Below are 25,890 nucleotides of genomic sequence, written 5' to 3' on the forward strand. Positions count from 1 at the left end.
ATTTGGCCTGCCTTTCAAAGCTTCAACAGTCCAATTCCTGACCAATCTTACCTCCCAATACACACTGGCATGGATGTCGATTTCAGCCTAGTTGGTTTCTTGACATGCACATCATGTTTATTCTTACCTTCGTAACACTGTTTTCCCAAGGAGTTACCAAGTCATTATCCACCTGAGCAAGGGCAAGGCCCTTGCTCCAGGGATGGGTCCTGCTACCAGGAATTAAGGCAAATCCAGAAACAGGAGTAAGAAGAAGCCTGCGTGATGAAGCACACTTCTAATCTTGCCCCTTCAATTCTTGCCGATAAACTATCCTCTGACCATTTTCTTTTTGTTTTCAGCTCACCCTCGTTATCTGTTTTGTTTGCGTGTTTCTCTTGCATGATGGTCTCCTGTCTCCTTGTCTACTCTACTGCTGTATACTTTCTATTTTCTGTTCATACTTTCACAGGTTGTTCACCCAAACAGGGAACCACATTGCTTCTCCTTCAGAGCTACATATGTGGACATGTCCTAATCCCTCAGATTTACATGCATTATCTAGTTTAATCCACACGATGTTAAAAGATAGGTACTATTATAACCAGTTTATTGATGAGAAAACTGAAATTTATGAAGGTTAAATAATGTTCCCAAGTCACATACAGATAATAAATTATGAAGTCAGGATTCTAATTCATGCATTGACTCATGGACTATTTCTCTTACCTGTGTCATCTTTGCTTAAGCAAACTCTTATTTTGAAGACACACATTTCACCTCTTTAGAAAATTATGACTTTTCAAGATCAGGTAGTACAGTTTTTATTTCTTTTGTGTCTATTATATGCCTAGTCTAGATCTAAGCATAGAAAAGGTACCAAATAAATGTTTCTTTAAAAAGAATCAGACATATTCAGATGATGAGCCATGTCAAGGAAATTATAGGTGTTTAATGGTCTAAATCTGTACTATCCACAACAGTAGCCACTAGCCATGCACAGTGATTAAAATTCAAATTAATTACAAATAAATAAAATGAAAAATTTAGCTCCTCAGGCACACTAGCTACATTTTAATTGCTCAACAGCCACATGTGACTAAATTTAAATAATTAAAATTAAATAAAAAAAAATTCAGTTGATCAGTCTCATTAGACATATTTCAAGCACTTAACCACATGTGCCTAGTGGCTACTCTATTGAACAGCACAAACAGAATATTTCAATCATTGCAGAAAATTCTATTAAACAGTACTGGCAATATCAAAAACACAGTTTCTCCCCAATGTACCCCATCATCCATGCAGCCATAGACTAATAGTTACTTCCTAAACACTTAGTAGGAGATAATTTGTGCAGTGTTTAAGAACAGAAGCTCTGAAGCCAAATCTTGGCATTGAAATCTATAAGTGCTATATCTTGGACAGGTCACTTAACTTATCTGATCTCAGTTTTCTCATTTGTGTGATGGTGTTCATAATATTGACTAATTAGTAGGGTTATTATGAAGATTAAAAGTGTAAAGTGATTACCACATGGCCTGGTATAAAGTAAATATCCAGCAAATGTTAGCTATGGTTGCTATGCAGGTAATATTATCCAAATGGAACTTGGAACCACAGAAATAGGGGAACAAAGTTTCTTACAACACTCAGGTTGAGAATTTGGATACTATGAGAAAGTTCATAGCAAGACACATTTAAACATTCTCTCATAGACAACCTTGAGAAGTATATATCTGGAATTTCAACCAGTAAAGGGTGACATTAGGCAAATATTAAATTGGGTCACAAAGAACTTGTCAAATGTTTTATATTCAGATGCAGTGATTCAATCAAAAATACTGCAAGGCAAAGGACACTGTGTCCTGGTATTTATAGAACTACTCCTGAGTAACACTGTTAGGACTATTGATGATTTCAATTCTCCCTTCTGGTTGGGTATTACACATAGATTTTTTGATTATGGAAACTATTTCTATGACTAGGTTAACACAGAAGAGTTTGGAACACAAAACTATTTTAAAGTTAAGAAACTAATCTAACAACAATCAAGGACATTGAATTTAGAAAACCAGTAGACACATACATGAGTGATAATATCAAGGGCGCCAAATAGCCTCACCAACTAAATGACTTTTGCAAATTTTGAGAATATTCTCTTTGATGTCCATGAACTCTTACGGAAAAGTAGTCCCGCTCTTCCGTAAGAGTTCATGGACATCAACTGACAAGCTATGTGAAAACTACTGCAAATATAGACATATGGTTGAGATAGGAAGGGCGTTACTTTCTGATTCAGTCAAACTGAAAACCACATCAGCTCTGGCAAGCAAAGGGGTGGTCACTGATACTTTCAAAATTCTCTCACATCTACTAGTTTATTCATTTTACTTAATGCTATGCTTAGGCTTTTCATTAAATAAATTAACTTCCTGAGCAAATAGATTTTAGTGGAAAACACTGAACTTATTACTTTTATTTTTAAAAATATTAGTGTTATATTTCTAGAAGATCCCTGTACTTTAAAGAATATAAATGTCCTACATATAGGTAACCTTCTTACTTGGGATACTGTTATATATTCAATGACTTATTTTTTATTTTTATTTCTTTAGAAGTTATAATAGAGATAATTCTTAGCATAGCAAATTATTTAAATCCATGTAAAGGAAAAAAAATCAAGAACATGTCTTTTTTATATGGAATTTATATACAAGCTGTTATTTGAAGGACAAGGCATATTCCTGCTCTATTTTAATTTAAATTCTCTCCTGGCCATCTTACCAAGTATCTGAAGACACAATATTTTTAAATGAGTTATAAGCTCAAAGTTTCCATGTTCCATGAAGGTTCTCAAAGGTTTAAATTATTCCCAAAGAATAATTTAACAACTATTTCCTTTTTGAGTAGGCAATGAAAACATGCCTTTAACCACTGGAATAATTCATGGGCCATTCTCTTCTAACCTGACTTCCACTCCTGGTTCCTTGGAGGGATGCTCATTAATAAGCAAGTCACAAAGACGATAAAGTGAAGAGAACGGAATTCTAAAAAACTCTTTTATAATGTTACAGAAACAAGTCTGAGGAAAATTAAAATTAATTTCAAAAATGACTCAAACATAAAGACATGATCAGTAGTTCTACTCTTGAGCTAATCATAAATTAAAAGAGCTTTTAGAGTAATTAGAAGATACTTCTCTATATAGATTTAATTGTATATATATGTAAATGTTGTGTTTATGGGAAAAAGAGTCTAAGTACCACCATTAACACTATTATTTTTATTTTAATAAAGTGTTGCAACATCACATACAAATTTATTGTTTGAGTTAAAATAAAGATTTTTATTTTAGCTGTTAATCAGGACTTTTATAGTCAACTAAATGCCCCAGGAGGTACTCCCTCCCTGCACATGTGTGCATCCACCACAGGCAGGCTTCGTTTTGTTTGATCGGTCATGAATATTTTGTTTATGATGGCCTTGGGACTGGTCATAAGTTTGCTATTTGTGAAAAGCCATGTAGTTTAGTGTTTTCTTTAATAATCCACTTATCTAGCTCTATTTATATTTCTTATTTTCTAGTTTCCACCATACAACAATTTCATCTACCTCATATTCCTCTTATCTCCTGAAATTGGAAATCCCAAGAATGTCATTGGGCTAATGTTTATAGTGTTTGATTTTTGCCTGGGTTTTTGAGCCTTTTGGAATCTATTAATTCCATTCAAAAGAATTGTCAGATATTTTCTCTTAGCATGTCAAAAGCCAGGTATTTTGTGTTATAGCCTGAATTTAAACATGACAGTGAAAACTATCACATAATAATAGAATCAGAAGTTAATTATTAAAAACATGTACCTTTTGATACAATTATCAAATTAAACCATTTACCTATAGAAAACATTGAAACTGAAATGAAAACTAAAAATAAAATGTAAAATCTCAAATACAAAGTCAATTCTCTAGCCACATTTTGATGTGCTCTGTTTTCTTCTGGTAACTAAATCCTTCTGTTGCTGATTCTCATAGAAATTGAAGAGGTTGAAAAAGATATAAGAATTATTTCAGTGAACTTTCTATTATAAATGGGATATCTTGTATCCTAAAGAATGTTATATTTACAAAAATAGCTATGGCTCATTATAGACCATTGGTTGGTGTCATATTATATCACAACATAAATTCCAACTTGAAAATCTAGTTTAGAATACATATTTGTAGTCATCAATAAGTAGGAAATGGATTGACTACAATTATAAATTGTATAGAAGTTGAGTATGCGTAAACTGGAATACATGGATGAACAAGCGTTGCCATATACATACACCTTTGAATGACTACTTGTCTATTACATCAAGTAATTTTAGGTTTGATGGGCTTTGCCTGCTTTGATCAACTGGAAAAATCTGCTTGATTCAGAATAGAAATTGCAGTCTCATGAATCCCTTGAGTTGTTGCCTCAAGACCAGCATTAGCAAATATTCAGAGGTTAAGAAATGCCTGCTTCTGTGTTTGCTGAATAGCCTCATACATTATGCCATCCTCAAGACATTAACCCTATTGTGCCACATAAAAATACTTTCACATATGTGGAGTTCAGAAGTAAACCATTTTCTAAATATAAGAAATTGATAACAAACGCCACTTGCGAAAGTTGCTGGGTACCAGCCAACTGTTTTCTTCCTTTTATTTTTCCCCTCAGCATGTTGTTAGTACAACTTATGCATTCTGCCAGCATTACAGAAAGAAAACAGCATATGATAAATGTCCACAAGCAATGAGAAATATTGAATCAAGGACTATAAAAAGAAGGCAGGGTTTGGTTGGGCGGGGTTAGATTTCAACTGATAGAAAATGAAGTGTTTTCGTTTTTTAAAAATCTTTTTTGGTGCTTTTAGGAATGCACAAGGGCAAAAGCAAGTTCTGCAGCTAACAGTGAGATTAGATTCTAAAATAATTGCTTTGGCTTTTGTTCCTCAATTTAAGAGTTGTGTTTCTGGCCTGTGTTATTGAATAGGCTCTTGTCTTATACAAAGAGGAGATGAAGAAACCTTGAAAGCTTGCTGATAAGTGCAATTCTTGAATTTTTCTTTTTCTTTGGTTGAAAGTAAACAATTTTCTATGTTTAGGGTCTAGAGGTTTTGGAACATGGCATTTCAGGATATGTTAGCCAGAGTCACAGTATATTTACTATGAAATTCTTTGTAACTAAAAATTTCTTATCCAATTTATATTATAAAATTTCATGATTTAGAAACTCTTTGAAAGAGGAATATTTAATGAAAATGAGTGAAAAAGTTCCTTGTGTTTATTTTATATTCTTCCGAAATGTAACATCACACAGTCTTGTATATTATAAAAAGAGAACATAAGAGTATTTAACTAGAAACAATAAGTATTTATCTAGTAACATTTCTTCCAAGCACAATGTTGTGATTATACTAAATACCTTGAGAATAAACAACTCTTGCATGCCCTAAGACAGTATTTTGTTCACCAGAATAGTCATTTATTACATGATACTAGTCATTCAACTGACATAACCCAGCTTCCTTGATGCTGGCTCTAATTTACCACTTGTTGGCAACTGTCACAATGAAAGAACCAGGTTCATTATCTGATTTGTTTCTGCCATCCCTGCACTCACAGAGTCCATTAAAAACAGAGATATGTGCTTTTTTAATTATTGAGTTAGTCACAGTTCCATTAAAGAGTAGACTCACAAAGTAAAATAGAACAGCCTCTTACAATATTCCCTTCCATTTCTCTGCTTGCTTGTTTCCATTTATTCCATTGAAAGAACACATATAGAGCCCTGTTCTCAGCAGGCATGGCCTTGTCTGTTGTATCCCCATGCTTAAACCAGAGTAAGGTCCATACTAGACACTCAGTAAATGTGTGTTGGATTATAGAATAAACGAAGTAGTAAATGTTTTGTCTCTTGGTCTGGTACAGAAGTAGTGCTTACCTTGTGTTTCATGTTTGATGCTCTTATGGTAATTTTCTGTCTTTGGGCTATGTTGAGACTTAATAATTGGCTAGTTTAAAAGCAGAAAGGAAGCCCAGAAAGTTCGATACCACTAGTATGTCTGGTCTATAAGTAACCAAGGCCTAACTTAAAAATGTAAGCTGCTTTGCTGACTTTTCCTGCCTCCATTAAAGGACATCTAGAGATCAAGAAACTCGACCTTTTTTTAATGAAAATTAACACAAATTCTCCAGATTTTAACAGATCACGTCAGTGGCAGTGGTGGTGATGAGACTTGATCATAATACATCTCAAAAAAAAAAAAAATGTATTAAAGAACCACTGACAAATCATGGTAGGCCTATTGAAATTGCCATGAGAACTTGCAAATGTTTTGGGCCTTTATTGTAACAATTACATATGTTATGGCTATTCAATATTAATTATGTTTGACAATGGTAATTCAATGCAGTCTTATTTACTGTTTATTCTATACTTACCAAGGTAGGGTTTCCCTGTCCCCCGAGATGAGGTTAAGTTCCCCTGCCAAGCAGACACTTAGCATCCTGTACTTCTATTTTTCTAACACTTTATCACAATTAATTATAATTAAACTACATGAAATTCTCTGAGGCCAAAAATGTATGTGTCTAGCTTACTCATACAGTGAGTTGACATAATATGTGAAGATTATTAGAGTTTTATTAACTGGATAGAGTAAAAAAGTTATGCTACAATGTTGGAACAAAAACATCTTCAGGTCTCACTTTTATGGAACTATAAAGATAATTTTGCCTTATAGGTGCAGTAATAAGCATCTTATAACATTCTAGTAATATATATGTACACACACATATATGTATGTATATAACAGAACAAAATAGAATCCCTGCCTTTTGTCCCACCAACACTTGCCTTTCCACACCCACAATCCCTTTTTTCTCTCTCTTTCTGGTTCTCACAGTCTATAAAGTCTTAGAAGGTACCAGATGTTTGGAGGAGGCTATCCCACACATCTTAGATTTATTATAGCTATATAAGTGTAATTTCAGCCTTAACTTTGGTGCCCATGAACTAGGTGGCCCCTTGTCAAACAAAACAATTCTTATCCATGGAGGGCTGGCATCACTGCCAAACACTCACAATAACCACAGGATATTACTGAAACAACAGTTCTGCCCACAAACTGTTTCCCACTAGGAAATTTTAATTTACATAAACATTTTTCAAGAAAGTCCTTTTGCATTTCATCAACATTCATAAGTTAGGCTGGTATCAGTTGTGTATGAATATACAGTAACACCTGTGGTAAGTGCATAAGCAGAGACTGTCAATGACTCAGATTACATTTTTCTCCTACTGCATAATTTCTAATGGTGAGAATGGGCTAAAAACCACTCTTGTGTTCCTTCCGGTCTTGACTACCTGAGGGGCGCAACACAGCACGCCCATTCATTTAGGGCCGTGCTGAATGCAAGTGGATCCTGGGCTGTACTTTGTACTGGGGAATCTCACATGATCTTAGAAAGCAGCCCTAAGTTCCTGGCAGACGTGAACTGAGGCTTTTCAAGTACTCTCAAATGGGTCTAGCAACATCATCTTCAAAGTTGTCAGTAACTCCGCCGCCCCCCCCCCCCCCAAAAGCTCTATGTAAAAAGTGAAATGTTCTTCCTTTTTCCTGCAATAATTAATTGATAAGAATTTTTTGAGTACTATCCCTGTGCAGGGCGCAGAGTTAAACTTCTTAAAGGAGGACTATGAAAATACATCCCGAATAGATTTCTGAATTTTTTCTAAGATTAAAGAACACTGCAGAACCTCAGAAATCAATGGAATACCACTGGCTTTTTTTTTTTCCTCGAGCACAACAACATTTCATTTTATCAGTGAGTTGCCTGTGTTTTGAACACAATCCAGATACCAGCTGAATTCTAAACAGTTATAAATGAAATTCAATTAATTGGTGGCATTGTAAAGATCATGCCACCAACTTAATCCTTATTTTTACTGACAGTTGATTGCATGCCACTGTTAAGATTTTAAATGAGCACGTAATAAAACACAACCTATAAAATGTATAAATTGGGACATGAATGCAGCAGACAGGTATGGCTCATGCAATTGACAGTGACAGGAGTGACAGGTTTGATGAAAAGATGCTAGAAGCCTGGGAGAGATGGGCTGCAGGTGCTAACCAAAGATAGGGCGATTATACATAATTTTCATTGAATTACTGATTTCCTCACTGATCTTTGCTGCTACATTCATGAACACTGTAACACTGTCATCTGGAATGTACCTGTGTGGAAAATGGAATTGGCACATTTAACTAATTTATATAATAAATGTGTGAACTAACACTTCACATTGGGATAAGTATTAGTAAGAACCTATTCTGCTCCATAAGTCAATGTTGGTGGTCAGTACTCAATGACATAGCAAAACCTGAAGAAAGAACACTGGAAACATTTTTCAGAGGTCTCTAGCGTTAATAAAAAAAAGGGATATGGGAACAAGGTATACGAAATATATTAATGTAGGAGTAACCACCAGGTTTAAATTTTATTAAAACATATTCAACACTTGGTGGGTTTAACTTTTAATTTTTAAATCAAATCGTTCTCTAGACTTTTAATTTTGCAACAAATTAGCATCTAGGAAATCCAAATGAATGAAAATATAAAGATTTGTTTTACATCGAAATGCCAACCAGTGCCAAGAAAAAAAAAGTCAATTAAGAAGTCACTGTTGTTCTTATAAGTTTGAAAGCCCATATTCTCATTCTTAATCATGTTCTTCTCTAAGTAACAAAATCTACATGTCCACTTTAATCAATAAGTTGTAGGCTGACCAAAGACAATTTAACTGGGCTATGAATTAGAGCATTTTTAACCCAAAATATGAGTAGCTTTTAGGACTAAAAAGTGATCCTCTGAGATTTAATCTGGTTTTTAAAATATACAAATCTTTCGAGATTTCTTGATGAGAGTACATTTTTATTAGTATTATTTGAATGGACTGTACTTGCCAAAATTAATCTAAATTTATATTTTAGATTGTTTATTCTGATCAATTTTTAAAATTCATACCCACATCCAAAATATTAGCAAAAATATTGGTTTTTAGTCAGAAGGGAACTTTAATGATTAACTTTTAAAAAACTCTCTCATTTTCAAATGAAGTAATCCAAGATCATAGAAACAGATTTTATCCTCCCACTGAAAGGAGAGAATAGTATTTCGACTTATTCTCTCTAAAATGATTTCTGAGATTTTATTAGATAACTGCTATTTGAATCTATCCACTCTAAAATCTTTCTTTAAAACTTCGAAACCATTTCCTCTGACCTTCCTAAGCATAATAGTGTGTTTGCTGATGGGTTTCATTGCCGAAGCTGAATGCCTGTAACCTAAGTACATCTTTGCACAACAGGCTTAGGTTTCTCTGTATTCCAGCACATCTTAGATCTGTTTCCTAGTCTGCTCAAATCTTAGATGTCAGAAGACTTTATTCATGCATTCTGGTTTAGAGGTTCGCATAAATGATGAAGACCCTCTGAGGCTGACAATTGCCACTGTTATCTGCACTACTCCGCTTGTCACTATGCAGTTGCAGTAAATGCAATTGAAAGTACTTTTATTTGAAGGCCATTTGACAGAGGGGGGAGAAAATACATTTACTTTTTCAAGGCCTGTGTATTTCCCTGGGAGAAGCTTGCCTATAAAATTTGTCCTTTTATCCTTGGATAGCTATTTGGGAAATATCTTTTGGCAGAGCAACCCCCTGAGTGATTTCTGCAACTTAAGACCTGAACACGTGATTCACAGACCTTCCCTTAATCTTCCCTACCTCCTTTCTTCTTACCTTCTAAATATTGGAAGGCTGATTCACGCTTGTGTGCTTGAAGCATTCTTCCCCACAGATTGAGAAAGAAAATTAGCATATTTTAACAAAAATATTGAGCTATTTTCACCACAGATGTTTAATGAAGGAGTTGTTTACTAATATTGACACAGCGCACAAATCACATTGAATGTCTTACAACTGGTTCTCCTCCCTTAAAACAAATCAAGGATTAATACAGTCCTTGAATTATTTTACAGACGGCATGAGCCACCCCTGTCCTCCAGCTGCACTGCACCCATGAACACTGGTACCCTTTCAGAAGCAAAGAGTCAGTTGCCCAGGAAGATCTGGTGCTGAAACCCCTTACCATAAATGGACAAGTTCCAAGGTCCTCCAATTAAAACTTGCCCTGTCACAGCTTCTTCGTGCATACCTGTTCCCCTCTAACTCCTTAAAACCCTCCCATTGTAAGCCATTGGGGAGTTTGGGTTTTCAGTGATACAGCTTTCCCTTCTCCTTGCTTAGCACTCTGTAATAAAACAACTTTAATCTTTCCATTCAGCGTTCAGTGTTTGGCTCTGCTGTGTGTGCATGTGTGTGTGGTGGGGAGGGAAACAAACTCTCTTCCTGTTCAGTTACAATATCTGTGCATCTGCGATTACGTTGAGGTAATACAAATAAAAAAGACACAGTACTGTGGATTTCTTTTACGAGAATCTTTTCTAACTTGTGCCTTCTCGCAGGAGCTCAGAGAAATTCAACAAAGGTTACTTTTATCTTCATCAGAGAGATCAACTAACTCAATACAGCTGTCTTGTATAATCTTTAACAGGACTGTCCTTCACGATATACAAGGAAGTCTTATTTTTCAGAATAAAACAAGAAGAAAAATGCAAATAATGTTTATAATTTGCTAAATGCTGCTTTTAAAAAGATCCTCTTAGTCTCTATGAGTCATCACAACTGCCATCAGACATCATAAACACTTGCTGTTTGTTCCCACATCTCTGCTCTTGGATCAGCTTAAATGTTCCTTACCTATAAACAGATTCCACTCCGTGTCGAGATCAGCCTGATTTGCCAGACAGCCCTTCATGACGTTGAGGCAGTAGTTGTTGCAAGGTCTCACGGTGGGAAGTCCTCGACAGTATGGGCAGTACAGCATCTTCATGAGAGCACGAATGCACCCTGGAGTCGGGCTGACCTGTAGATTTATTTTTTAAAAAATCATAAATAAGAAGGATGGAAGGGAGGAAAAAAAAAGACGTAACTCATTTTCTCCTTTAAAAAGAAAGAGGTGAAATGTTTCTGATAAACCTCCAGCAATAGAACAGAAGGTCAAAAGAATAATCAGAATCTTAACTCTTTGTAATATTTCTATTGAAGTCAGTCTATTCCTGGTAAATACTTCCGTTTGGCACAGTAATAATCAATTTTCTTGAACTGTCCCTGTCAATTTTGATATCTATGTCTCTGTAATTCAGCCCTAAAACCTAGACACTGTTTCACTGCAAAAGAACATGAAATGAGATAATGCATGTGAAAGCAATTTGCAAAGTTAAAAGCCCCATAAAAATGTAGATATTATTAAAGTTTAATGTGACACCTTTAGAAAATTTTCAAACTGGTTATTTGACCCTGTTCCTAAAGGAGGTTGGCAGCTATACTTCCTATGTACATAACTTTTTGAAAAGAATCATTATCAACTTCTCTGGGATTTCTGAGATCCAGGCCTGCTTAGAAGCAATGGAACTGTCAAGGCTCTGTCTTCTGGCATTTGAAGCTTTGTGGTTCTGGAACTCTGTGGAAAATGGGCCCACTGTTGAATGTGAGGAGAAATCCTTGCAGTAATTCAGAAGAGCTGCTAATGAACTGACAATAGAGTGCTATTTGCCTTGAACTAGGAAAGCAGCCTGCTCCTTCAGAAGTTAATCTGTTCTAAACCAGTAAGGTCTTTCTTCTAGACTCACTGAAAGTTCTAATTTGACTTCAAGTGGAAGGAATATTTAAATCAGTATAGACCAACAACAGCAACAAAAATACAGAAAGTTCTTTTTTCATGACTAGATACAAACATTATTGTCATATATATTTAGTTGATTTCTTATAATTTTGGTATTTTAGTCAAGGGACTATATGTTCCATTCTTGTGTTCTGGATCTGTGGATGATTGATCTAACTTGTATCATCAGGATCTCTTGTAGAGTTATAGCCTTATCGAATAGACCTGGATCCACAGGTCTGTTTGTCCAGAACATTCAGCTACTGACAAAGCATAAAACACCAAATAAAGGTGGGTCAATAAAAGATATTTCCACAGAAATGGGTAATTTCAACAACTATAGCTAATCTGTGTCATTTTTATCCTTTAGCTAAAAACCACATTTGAAGTTTTTAAAGCAAGGCTTGAGCTTTTTGTAAGATTTTCTTAACTTTATGTTCTATAGTAATAATGTCCCTAATACATTATTTCAGGAAATAAACCCATATATATTTTTTTATGCTCTGAAATATCTAGTTGTCCTTTTGTTTTCTTATTTGCTTTCCAAAATTTTTTGAATATTTTCAAACATACAGATGAGTTCAGAGATTTTAATAGTGAACACACACATCCCTACTCCTAGATTCTACAGTTAACATTTTCATATACTTGCTTTTCCACACATCCTAACATTCATCCTTCTATCCATCAATTAATCCAACTTATTTTTTATGCATTTCATTTTTAATGTTCTTTTGATTTTTACTTTTTCTGTTAATTTAATGTTGGCTTTAAAAAAGTAGAATTAACATGATCAAAATCAGTGCATTAAGTACTCTAAATCAAATACGTGACATAAATATAATTGGCTTTTCTTAATAAAAATATTTAAAGAATGGTTTCATATTTATTAATTATGTAAAACTTATGTTCCAACAATAAAATAAAAATGAAAAGAGAATAAAAATGAGGAGTCTAGTGACTTTTTTTGAGCATACATTAATGTTCCCATGTTATCTTCTTTAGCTGTGCAATTTTGTTGAAAATGCCAATTTTATGCACAATTGCAGAGTATTATTTAATTTTTTTATCCAAATGTATCCCAAATCATTCACAGAAAGTAAGAAAAATAGTCTGTATTATACATACAGAATCAATGTTGAATTTCGAATTCTTATACGTTCTACTTATTTGGCATTGTTGCAATCCTACAAACCTTTACCCACAGCATTCTGTTTTCCGTAGCCTTGCAATTTCTTTCTTGACCCTGAAGCCTTTCTCCAGAGACCTATCCAACTTTCACCCAAGCAATTTCTTTCTTGACTATTGGATTTTTGGTTTTCTTGCCATTGGTATTACATGATGCTTTGTTTCTTGTCACTCAGTGTGTTGGTACAAGACCTAGAGTATTTGTTAATGTTAAGAATAAAAATTTGAGATCTCTAGGACACTGTGGACTCTTTTCATCATTATAACTATACCACATTGTAAAACATGCGCATCATTACAAGGTATTATGATTTAGGTAGTCAGAAAGTGCTTTTTGCATTGAACTCTCTATTGTGTTTCGCAATTACTTGGCCACATTGATATTCAAAGAAAAAAGGAACAAAATAGTTTTATACATCTAGGATTCAATTGTTGCTTTTTAACTTTGTTTTCAAAGGTTATTGATTGCACTAATTCCAAAGCTATGTTTTAAATTTTTTAAAAAATATTTTTATTGTGTTGCACCAGTACAATTTTCTCAGTCTGACATTTAAGAAGAGTCTCCAATCAGGATAGCAACCAACAGAGAAAATTGAACAGCCTTAATAACCTAAAAGAACAATGTTGTTCAAGTTAAATGTGGTTCTCTCAGTACTTTTGGAAATAACATCCTTCCTGGTCAAATAAAGGGCATTTGAAGAAGAAGAAAATGGAGAGCGGAGGATCAAAGTTGAAGCTTTCATGTTCACAGACCATATTTTTTGAATTGACACACTGCATGCTTGAATTAAATAAAAAAAAATCTTCACTTCAAACTGAAGACTTTTAGAAGTAAGCCTTTGAAAAGAAGGTTGTTTTAAATGCCAATTGTGTGAAGGAAGGAACATTTCTCTTGTTAAATGTTTAATAGTGTTTTATAATTGTGCCATAGCTACTTTAAAAAATAAAAAACCTTTTCTATTTTGAAATAAATATAGATTCACAAAATGTTGCAAAAATAGTAGAGTCCTGGATGCCCTCACTCACCTTCCCTCAACGGCAACGTCTCATATAGCTGCAGTACATTATTGCCAGGGAACCGATGCTAGTACATTATTGCTAACTAGTTTATAGACCTCATTTGCTTCTGATAATTTTTTTATCCTGCATTCCTTTGTGAGTGTTAGTGTATGTGTGCGTCTGTGTACCCTTCTATGTAATTTTATCCCATGTGTAGCTTCATGTAAGCCACCACAATCAACATACAGAACATTCCATCGCTGAAAAAGGACTCCCTTGTTCTATATCTCAACACTACCCCTGGTCTCTGTCACCTGGTAATCTACTGTTACTGATCGTCTTTTCATTTCTAAAATTTGTTATATCAAGAATGGTATTTAAATGGAATCATATAGTGTATAAACTTTTGAGCTTCACTTTTTAAAAAATGAGGATAATGCCTTTGATGTCCATCCTAGTTGTTGTATATATCAACGGTTCATTCCTTTTTGTTGCTGAGTAGTATTCTACTGCTTGGATGTAACAGAATTTGTTCAGCTATTCACTCACTGCAGAATATTTGAGTTGTTTCTAGTACTTTGCTCTTAAGAATAATGGTTCTATGAGCATTCAAATACAGGTTTGCATATATACATAAGTCTTCATTTGTCTGGGAAAAATACCCAGAAATGCATTTGATGAATCAAATGCTTACTGCATTTAGTTTTATAAGAAATTGCTGAACTATTTTCAAGATTGGTTGTAGCATTTCACATTTCTATCAGCAATGTGTGAGAGATCCAGTTTTCCCCACATCCTTGCCGATATTTGTTTTTATCACTGTTTTTTTTTTTTATTTTTTGAGTCATTTTAATACATTATTATTTACTTTTAAATTTATGTTGAATTTCCTCTGAATGATATCTGAACCTGTAGTCTAGCTTCAATGGGTTCTGATAAAAATCAGGTCCAAATTCATTAATCAGCTGATCTCTAGAAAATAGGCAACACTAAAAAATAAATAATTCTGAAATAGTAGATAAATCTGTATATTTAGCAAATCAAAATAAAGAAAGGAGTTCTATTGAGGAACATTGTGTTTAGCAACAATAAAGAATACAATCTAGCTTAAGAAACAAAATGTTGATTTTTTTTTTAAGTTGGTGATGTAGATTTTTGACTATTCTTTAAAAATGTAGCTGTGCTTCTTAGATATTCCAAGTATTCTAGGAAATAAACTTTAGTAAAATAGTAAGTCGAGATGTTTATAAAAGTGGTACCCATTTGGTATGAATAAAGCAGTTTTTTAAGTGGAAAAAAAAGAGTAAGCTGAGATTGGCATTCATTTTTTTGTACTTGATTGTGCTCTCACCTAACTTTTACATGTTGTTCTTCACCAGTAGTAATCCTTTGTCAAGAATTCACAATATTAGGGGCTAAAAAAAAAATGGTTCCTACTCCATTATCTTACTTTAGAAAGATAAACACACACTTGTGAGTCAATCAAGTAAGATTTCAACATAAAATGCTTACATTTTGCTTGGGTTTAGTCTTGCTGTCAACTTCTTTGATGTTGTTTATGTATAATGAATGACATAAATTATCACTTCATAGTTGATATTATAATTGACTACTTTTGAGAAATAATAATACAATTTGAAGAAAATAATATAATTTATGACAAAGCTTCCTTGTAAAATAACTGAAAAATAAATGAAATAACCAAAAATAATTGAGCCGCTGGTTTGTAACCTTGTGGTTTTTTTATTGTTTTTGTTATTGTTTGTGTTTCTTTTTTTAAAAAGTTAAAGCAAGACATATTGAAACATGGCAAAGAATACAAAAAGAGTCCTTAATAAAGTTGTATCGGGAGACAGCACTGAGACTTAACTACCTGGCTAGCCATGCGTGTCAGGATGTTTTAGAAAATAATTTTTATGTTTTCTAAATGTGATTTGGGGGATAGAATACCTTTAATCATATAATAGCAATTTATTGCAGGTCTTTAGTATACTTAAACTTTCTGTATCTGAACCAACATTCATTCATTGATGCTCACATGAGCAATTCCTAATAGTAGCTGATGGAAAATAAAAATGTCTTTTAAAACATTTTTAAAAAGCAAGAAAACATGTGGAAGTTATAAATCTATATTTATACATAGTGAATGTATACCAAGCAATGCTTGTTTCTATAGAAATCATATAGCCAAATTAATATAGTAAACATATCTGTCTTCTGCTTCCAAAAGACAAGTTAATGTAAGTGAATTCTTTACTATAAATACAAAATGTGTTTTCTCAGTAAGAATCAATACCATCCTCCAATTTCTAATCTATAGTCATAGTAAATGATGAGATGCTTCTATTCTTCATCTCAATATATCACCAGGTTCTGAAGTGTCTTCTTAAACCCTCAAGAATGATTAAATTATATTCAAAGTAGTTTTTGGTAATTTTAATGATAATTCTTTAACAATCAGTAACCTGTATATAGGCTTTGTAGTAAGTTTATGAGAAATTAAATTTGTCTCTTCTTTGTTCATTCATGAAACTTCCATTCATCCAACATTTATGGGGATGACTAAAGAGATCTTGTACGAGCATCAGAATACTTGGAATACATTTATTTCCAGATCATTTCAGGGAATAAATTATTTGTCTTGGGGAAGTGCTGTGTAAAGAACACTCATGAAAGGACATTTAGCTCAGAATCAGGAAGTAGGTGTTGATAGAAATGGCCTCTGAAGAAAGCTATGTAACAGATGTCTGTAGTTTAAACATGGAAGATGAATGACATCACAGAAATGGTGTCATTGGAAATGCCAAGAATCTGTCCTTCCACTGAAATAACCAGTGAGCTGGAGAAAAATGACAGAATCAGGTTTCTAGAACTCTGGAATCTAATTAAAAAAACAAAAAACAAAAAACTTTTACAACAATCAGGAGAGTGCTTAATAAAGAGAATGCTAAATTTCAGCAAAAAAATAAAAAAAAAGATTGCTAAATATCAAGCCTCAATATATTTTATAAGATTGCTATCATACTATTTTCACTGAACCACAATAAAATTTAACTTGAATCAATATCATGAAGAAACTGAAAAATTCACAAATATACAATAGGTTAAACTAGCAATAGGTTAAATAAATCACTAGGAAAATTAGAAAATAATAGATGATTGAAAATGGAAACAGAACATACAAAAACCAATAGCCATAGATGCCTATATTAAAAGAGAATATCTGAAATCCGTAACCTAATGTTATAACTTAAGGAACTAGAAAAAAAGAGCAAATGAAAACAAAAGTTAGCAAAAGAAGGAAATAATAAAAATGAAGTGAAGACTAACAAATTTTTGGTTTTAGTTACTCTTCTTTTTCTATTTTCTTGAGGTATAAATATAGGTTATTGATTTGAGATCTTTCTTTTCCCGGAAGCTGGGGGAGAGGCATAGAATAGTATCTCCCTCTGAGCCTCCAGAAGGAATAAATTCTGCTACACCTTGATCTCAGACTTCTATATGTCTGAACTGTTAGAGAATAAAGCTCTGGTTGTTTATTTTTCAAAATCATTCAGTTTATGGTAATATGTTTTATTAGTCTTAGGAGACTAACATATATGCCAATAGATTAGATAATCTTCATGAAATGGACAAATGCCTAGAAGCACACAGTTTACCAAGACTCAATCATGACAAAATAGGAAATATAAATATACCTATCACAAGTAAAGAGATTGAATTGGTAATCAAATCCTCCCGAGAAAGAAAAGCCCATGACAAGATGGCTTCACTGGTGAATTCTACCAAAAACTTAAAGAAGTAACAAATCTTTTTAAAATTCTTTCAAAAAAAAAAATGGAAGATGAGGAAATATTTCCTAACTCATTCTAAAAGACCAGCATTACACAATACTAAAGCCAGACAAAGACATAAGGGAAGAAAACTATAGACCAATACCTCTTCTAAATGCAAAGAAAAAAATCCTCAACAAAACAGTAGCAAAGTGAATCCAACAGCATATTAAAAATATTATGCACCATGACCAAGTGGATTTTTCCTGAGAATGCAAGGGTGGTTCAACCTAAAAAAATCAATCAGGTTTATAGTCATGCTACCCTGAACACACTCGATCCTGCCTGTTTGCAGAAGTTAATCAAGGCCTGGTTAGTACTTGGATGGGAGACCAGCTAGGAGACCAGGTGCTGTAGGTGTTAAAAAACAAACAAACAAACAAAACCAATCAATAATCATAGAATAAAAAAACAGAAACCACATGATCACCTCCATTGATGTGAAAAATGTTTTTGATAAAAATCTAACATTTTTTTTCATGCTGTATACATACAGAAAACTAGAAATGAAAGAGAACTTTCTAAACATAATAAAGAGCATTTGTGAAAAACCTAGAAGTGACATCATACTCAACGTTAAAAGACTGAAAACTTTCCCTGAATGTCTGAGATAAGACAAGGAGGCCTGATCTTTCACTAGTGCTCTTCAAAACTGTACTGAAAATTCCAGCTAGAGTCATTAGACATGAAAAAGAAATAAAAGGTATCCAAATTGGAAAGGAAGAATTAAAAGTATCTCTATTGACAGATGGTATGATCTTATTATAACAAATCTTAAAGCATTCACAAAAACAAACAATACAAAAACTGCTAGAGCTGATAAATGAATTCAACAAAGTTGCAGGGTACATGATCTACACAAAAAAATCCACTAATATTTTACACATTGGCAATGAACAATATGAAAAAAAATTAAGAAAACAATTCCATTTACAATAACATCTAAAAGAATAAAATACCTAGGAATAAATTTAACCAAGGTGATAGAATTTTATATTGAAAACTATAAAATATTTCTGAAAGAAATTGAAGAAAACCCAAATAAATGGAAAATTATCCTGCGTTCATGTATTGGAAGACTTAATGATGTTAAGATAGCAATACTATTCAAAGAAATTTACAGATTCATTGCAAACCTTATCAAAATTCCAATAGTTTTCCCTTGCAGAAAAGGAAAAGCCAATAATCAAATTCATATGGAATTGTAAGGGACCCGAATAGCTAAAACAATCTTAAAAGAGAAAAAAAAATGGAGCGCTCATACTTCCTGATTTAAAAACTTACTATAACTTAAAAAGTAAAAATAATTAAAGACATTGCTACTATCCAGCAATTTCACTTCTTGGTATTTACTCAAAGTGATTGAAAACAAGCTCTTGAAGAGATATTTGCACTCCCGTGTTCATTACAGCATTATTCACAATAACCAAGATGTGAAAATAACCTAAGTGTCCATTAACTGATGAACAGATAAAGAAAATGTGGTAGATATGTACAATGGAATATTATTCATTCTTAAAAAAGGAAATCCTGCAATATGTGACAACATGGATGTACTATGAGGACATCATGCTAAGTGAAATAAGCCAGTCACAGAAGGACAAATACAGAAGACTCCAGTTATATGAAGAATCTAAAGTAGTCAAATTCATAGCAGCAGAAAGCAGAACGATGGTTGCCAAGGACTGAATGGGAGAGAGAAATGCGGGTTGCTGCTCTGAGTTTTAATCAGACACATTGAAAAAGTTCTAGAGATTTGCTGTACAACAATATGCGTATAGTAACAATACTGTACCAAACACTTAAAAATTTGTGAGAAGGGTAGATCTGATGTTTTTACAAAATAGTAATAATAAATATTGTTACACTAGCAGTGTACAGTAATTGCTATGATAGACATATAGATCATTGATACTGAGTTAAAATATCAAAAATAAACACATACATGCATTTAAGGATAATTGCTTTTCACAAGGGTGTGAAGATTCAACAAATTTTATTGAGACAACTGGATATCCTCATGCAAAACAATGAAGTTGGACCTTAGCTTATACCATACACAAAAATTACTCAAAATTTATCAATGATCTAAATATTAGAACGAAATCTATTAAGCTCTTGGAAGAAAACATGGGGAAAATTTTTATTATCTTGGATTTAGTAATGGAGTCTTAGATATTACACTAAAAAAAAAAAAAGATAAATTGAACTTCATCGAAACTAGAAATGTTTTTTTGAAGTACATTATCAAGAAAGTGAAAAGAAAACCTATATACATGGGAGAAAATATTTCCAAATCATATACCCGATAAGGGAACATATAGAGAATATATACAGGACTACCACTCAACAACGAAAAGAAAAACAACCCAATTAAAAAAAAAAAAAACAGGCAAAGGATTTGAATAAACATCTCCCAAACAAGATGTGCAAAAGACTTACAAGCTCATGAAAACATGCTCAACATCATTAGTGGCTAGAGAATGCAAATCAAAATGAGATACCACTCACATTCCTAAGATGACTGTAATAAAAAAGACAATAACAAGTGTTGATGTGGATGTGGAGAAACTGAAACCCTTTTATATTGCTGCTGGGAATGTACAACGGCAGCCACTCTGGAAACATGGAACTATGATATGACCCGACAATTCAAGAAAATGAAAGCATAAACCATAAAACTTATACATAAAGGTTTGTAGACGCATCATTTATAATAGCCAACAACTAAAAACAATTCAAAATGTCCATCAAATGATGAATAGATTAATTTAATGTGGTTTGTCCATGTAATGAAATAGTATTCACTAGTTAAAAGGAATAAAATTCTGAAAATCCATGTGCTATATCATGGATGAACTTTGAAAATATTATGCTACATAACAGAAGCCAGGCCCAGAAGATCATTCATTGTCTGAATCCATTTAACAAAATGTCCTGAATAAACAAATCCATGGGGACGTAAGGTGGGTTAGTGGTGGCCAGTTTTAAAGAAATTTCAGACCTAGAGACACAGTTCTTAATTAAAAACTAGAGGCTATATTTAAGCATATACTTAACTATAAAAACATAGTTAAATAATATGAAATTTAAATTACCTGATAACCAACATTAGTTTGATGTGTATGACTGAATGACATAACATTTTCTCTAGAGAAGTCACCTACTATTTTAACTGTTGCTTAATGGTGGCATGGCGGAAAACTTTTGGGCCTTTGGATGTTGATTAACATGTATATGCTCTAAAACTACCTTCTCTCCATCTTCTAACAAGAGAGAACATGAGTAACACAGAAAACAGTTATAGTCTAATGCATGGAAATATTCAGATCAGAACCTGAAGGAAAAATGTTTCTTACATGAATGACAAATGTTTACAACACCACTGTGATAAAAATTTAGCCAGTTTTTAAAAATGTATCTACCTAATTAGAAACCTCCCCAGAAAGCCATGTGGCTTATGAAGCATTTGAAAGCCATGAAATGATGACTGAACTTCCTAGGTCTGGGAGAAAAGGAATGAACATAATTTGCATTCCTAATGACCATAACTATTTAAGTAACATCAATGCTGTGAAACACTTAAAAACAAAGCCAGGACATGGGAAGTAAGGTGAGTTAAGTCTATGTCAGGTCTTGCTAGCTCTGTTAGTGCTTGTCAGATTATGTCACAAATTCAGTGTTACCTAGGTCCAGTTTCTGGATTTAATTTCATTACTTAAAACATAAATAAAACTGCCATAAAAATTAGTAAATGCATATTATTATTCACTTGATAGACTGAAATGTTTCCAAAAAGTACTTAAGATACATACACACATGCAAACACATACGGAATGAATATTTCCATGCATTAGACTAAAACATCTCTTCCTACTAGTTAAAACACATATTTCAAAGGGCTTTTTATTGTGTTTACCCCATAGAGCGCAACACCATTTTTAACTTCACCTTGCTCTACCATTATGAGGTCTTGGAGATACTGACTTTTACTTGGGCACTCAGCTCGACTTTCTTAACTTTACCCAAATGTTAAATTTTCAAAATGTGAACAGAGAATGTAAAATAAGATCCCTAAGTGTTTCCTCAGGGAATAGTTGTCTTCCTCACTTAGAAATTATAGCCTAAATAGAACTTCATTTAGAAGAAACCTTTTAATAGTGACTTTAAATATGAGTCATTGACGTGACAATCCACTTAAGTAAAAGCTATGAATCTCTCTCTAGCATCTGTATACTGGTACTAACATAATGTGTCTCCTTTGGAATATACACAATCTGCTTTTAAAGCAAGGAGATGTGGCATTATCAAGAATGTAAAACCAAATCAGTCTTTGTCTTGGAAGCAAGTATAACTTTAAAAGACTAGTATAAGGAGCTGGCATACCGTGGAAGGTGAACGATATTAAAATATGTCTGATACACACAGGAAAACAGACAATCACTGTGATGTTTTGCAATTTTTGATGCAGAACACATGGATATGAAATTTGTGTTAATTTTATTTATCATGTATTTATTGATCTATTGATATCTATCAATAGTTATCCATGAACACTGATAGGCCCTTTTGTCATTTAATTAAAATTAGTCATTCCAATTAATGGTGAGCCTTACATGAGAATCCTATGGCTCAAACCATTAGTGTGTTTCCATGGAAAGTTCCCATTCTTCACTTCATCCTGCAAAGTATCAGTGTAGAACTTTTCTAAAAAAGTCTTAAGTTAAAAGAATGGAAACATCAGTTTAGGGGAGATTGCACAATATCAGTCTGGTCCTACTCTAATCAATTGACTGACAATTGAACCATGCACCATCATCGGCTAAGAAGAGAACATTACTTGAAAATTTCTATGGACATGGGGAAATCTGATTGGGAAGAGATCCTCCAAGACAGTCCAATGGTGACTCTATCCTTAAAAAAAAAAAAAGAAAAAAGAAAAAAGAAAAAAGAATAAGGGACAAAAAAGCTAAGATAGTGGTCTTTGAGAGGGGAAAAAAACAGCACTGCACCAAGAAAAAAAGTTTCTTTTCTCCTGTTCTTCCAATATTAATGAAAGGGAAGGGAAGGCTATGAATGAATTCATTAAGTTCATTCAATGAATATTTAACAAACATCACCATGTATTGGCACTGCTAGAGGTGTTGTAATGAAAATGAATGGTAGATTTCAAAGTTACCGGGTAGCATGATCCACAGCTGAGAATTTCCTGGGGTTTAAATGAATGGTGAAGAAATACAGAGCTAGTGAATATCCTGATTTCACCTAAGACAGGCCAGTGGGAAGCTAACCTTAAGAAACTCTCAGTAAAATAGGAGAAACGCAAAGTAGAATATTAGAAACATGGGCACTTCAGTGACCTTGGACTATTAACTAATTTAATAGTTCTGTTATTTTTATGTTAAATCAACATCTTTTAAAACAACTTGATAAGAGTCTGCACAGGATTACTAGGCATATCATGCCTTTCAGTATTTTGGATATTTCCATGAGTCCTGAGGATGGGTGAGGGAGAGAATATACCAACAAAAGCAAAATTCCTTGAAATGAATTATGGAAGGACTTGTGGAAGAGTGATAAAAAAATAACATTTCTAATTTTCTTGTGTCAAGGAAGTTTAAAAATTTTTTTCCCAAATAATGAAGGGCCACTTAAATAATTCTTCAGTCTCAAAAAGGGTTTACTTTGCATGATGAAACTAATGTGTAAATAATAAGATATTTGATATACAAATAAACAATAGTATTTTATAGTGATAATTTAAAATGAATGATGAAATGTGAGAAGTAACCAAGTTTTTCTAGTCATCTCATCCAACATTCTTACAATTTTTTCCCCCAAAGAAGCCTTCCCAATTCCATGGCCCTGATGTAACTGTCCTTCCTGGCAGGTTTTAGTAAAAAGGAAAGTATTCTGTAGAAGTTAAATAATGCTTCATTGCATATCATGATAATTTAGCAATAAATATAATTTCATGTGGTTAATGCTATATTGGAATTTCATATCCATTTTGAAAACTTTAGTACCATTTATAAGTGGCTAAGATATACTGCTTTTATTCATTTCTATTGTAGTTACTGAGCCCTTTTTAGGGGTATTTGCCCCATAATGCCATTTTCTAATGAAAAATCCTATTGACTAATGTTATTTCAATTCATGAGGCAAATTCCAGGAATATCATCCACTATTAATTCCTGTATTTAAAAAGAATTATATCAAACTACTGATTAAGTTTTAGGTCAAAGTTGAAATGAAAATATTAAGTACAATTTTACTGATCTTTAAGGATATTTCTCACATTGTCCTAGGTCCTATAGATAACAAAAATATATTTTTTGAATGTTCCCAAATTTCGATGTGCTTAAACACTACTATTATATAGTGTAGTCATTGTAAACATATAAAATCTAACAGCAAAATCAATTCATTTATTTCATATTACCATGGAAGTGCTAACATCTAAACAATTATCAGAGAGAGAGTGAGAGAGAGAGAGCATGTGCAAAGATCATCAACTAATATGATATTGAAGTACCGTGGGACCAATCTGGACCAACCACCAGGTAAACAGTAGGGGGTAAAACAGAAGCTCCTTTCACCCCAAAGAACATATGACTCCTTAACAATCTATTATATAAGCAAATAAACAGGTACTTTTTCTTTTCATAAGTGAAAAGAGCAGTGCTATAAAGAATAAAAAGGGGTACTACAGGAAACATTAGAGTTGTAAGGAATGGCTTTTCCGAGGAGAAATGAAAGTTAGAGTTATGAGTGAGACGAAGTCACCATAACAAATTTGAAGAAAGTCATCTTACTGTTCATACATTGACAAAGTTCCTTCCAGTCATTTATTCATCTGTGTGTGTGTGTTTGTTACAATTAAGAGCATCTTTTCATATTCTTCTTTTTTTTCTCACCACTCAGTGTATCAAAAGCAATTTCTCATGTCATATTTATAGTGCTTTTTATTGATAATATTTTCTTGTAGAACTCTACTTACTTTACTAAACCATTTAAGACATCTCTTTCTATTGTTCCATTTTTATAAATAACACTTTGGAGAATACCATAGTTCACAAATATTTGTATTTCAGAATATTCTCCAGGATAGATTCTTAGAATTGAAATTACTGGATAAAGAATATAAACCTACAGTATCTGGTACATGTTTCTATTTGTGTAGGTAATTAGCTTATATATTCTTATCAAAAATGTTATGATTTTCAGTTAAAAAAATTGACATAAAAAAAATTATCCCCCTAAGCACATACTTTTGTATGTATTAAGCTTCTGCAACTTGAAAGAATTAATTCAGTTTCTAGAGGCATTGTACTTTGTTAATAGAGAAAAGATTAAATATAAGTAAAAAACTGGATTTTACAATATTTTTTGGTCAGTATTTTTGTCACTTTTGGCCTTCTGTCTAAATTAGAGAAACATTACATGCATTTAACGCACTTAGGAAAAACAAAATCTTTTCAAGTCCTTCTTGCTGAAAGTTTTAAGGTTTCCCTTCTAAATTTTCATTGGCATTCATTTTAAAACTTTTTCTCCCAGATTTCATCAGGATGGTCATGTTAGCATGATGTGTTAAACTAACAGAAAACACATTTCCTGTTATAATATGCATAGATTATTTGACCTTCAATTTTGGTTTGTTTTTGCAAGCTTTGAAGGTATTTTAAATGATTCAAATGCTGTCTGCTTATTATAGTAAAGGAAAAATAAAATGAGAAAACTATATTGAGCTTAATTTCTTCTGAAAATTTCTATTAAAATACATAATAACAACTAGAACAGGAATGTCAACAGAACTCCCACATTTTTGGTCATAAATAGGTGGTAATGGGTGCTGAACTTTAGCTGTCAATGTCACGTAGATCTAGACTCAAAAAAAAAAAAAAATCAGCAAATAATACCTTCTTCTCCACCACCCTTCACTGAATATACATGACTCTCACAACAGCCTTCCTGAGTCCTGTTTCTATTCACTGCCCACAGATGGTACATCTCAGGCCACCATCCAGTTTCTAGATAAAAAGATACAATTTCTGTTCTCCTATCCTCTC

The 25,890-nt window shown here is 33.1% G+C and overlaps 1 protein-coding gene across 2 annotated transcripts in view; it reads right to left on the minus strand.

Moving 5' to 3' along the window:
- Positions 1-25,890, minus strand: part of GPC6 (glypican 6) — a 974,073-nt gene that overhangs the window by 315,856 nt on the left and 632,327 nt on the right. For both annotated transcript variants that reach the window (XM_016150743.2, XM_016150742.2), the window contains exon 4: positions 10,838-11,003. In XM_016150743.2, the coding sequence (XP_016006229.1) occupies positions 10,838-11,003 (166 nt within the window). The remainder of the gene's footprint in view (positions 1-10,837; positions 11,004-25,890) is intronic.

This window comes from Rousettus aegyptiacus, unplaced genomic scaffold (genome assembly GCF_014176215.1).
Source record: "Rousettus aegyptiacus isolate mRouAeg1 unplaced genomic scaffold, mRouAeg1.p scaffold_m13_p_11, whole genome shotgun sequence".
In the NCBI taxonomy this organism is placed as follows: Eukaryota; Metazoa; Chordata; class Mammalia; order Chiroptera; family Pteropodidae; genus Rousettus; species Rousettus aegyptiacus.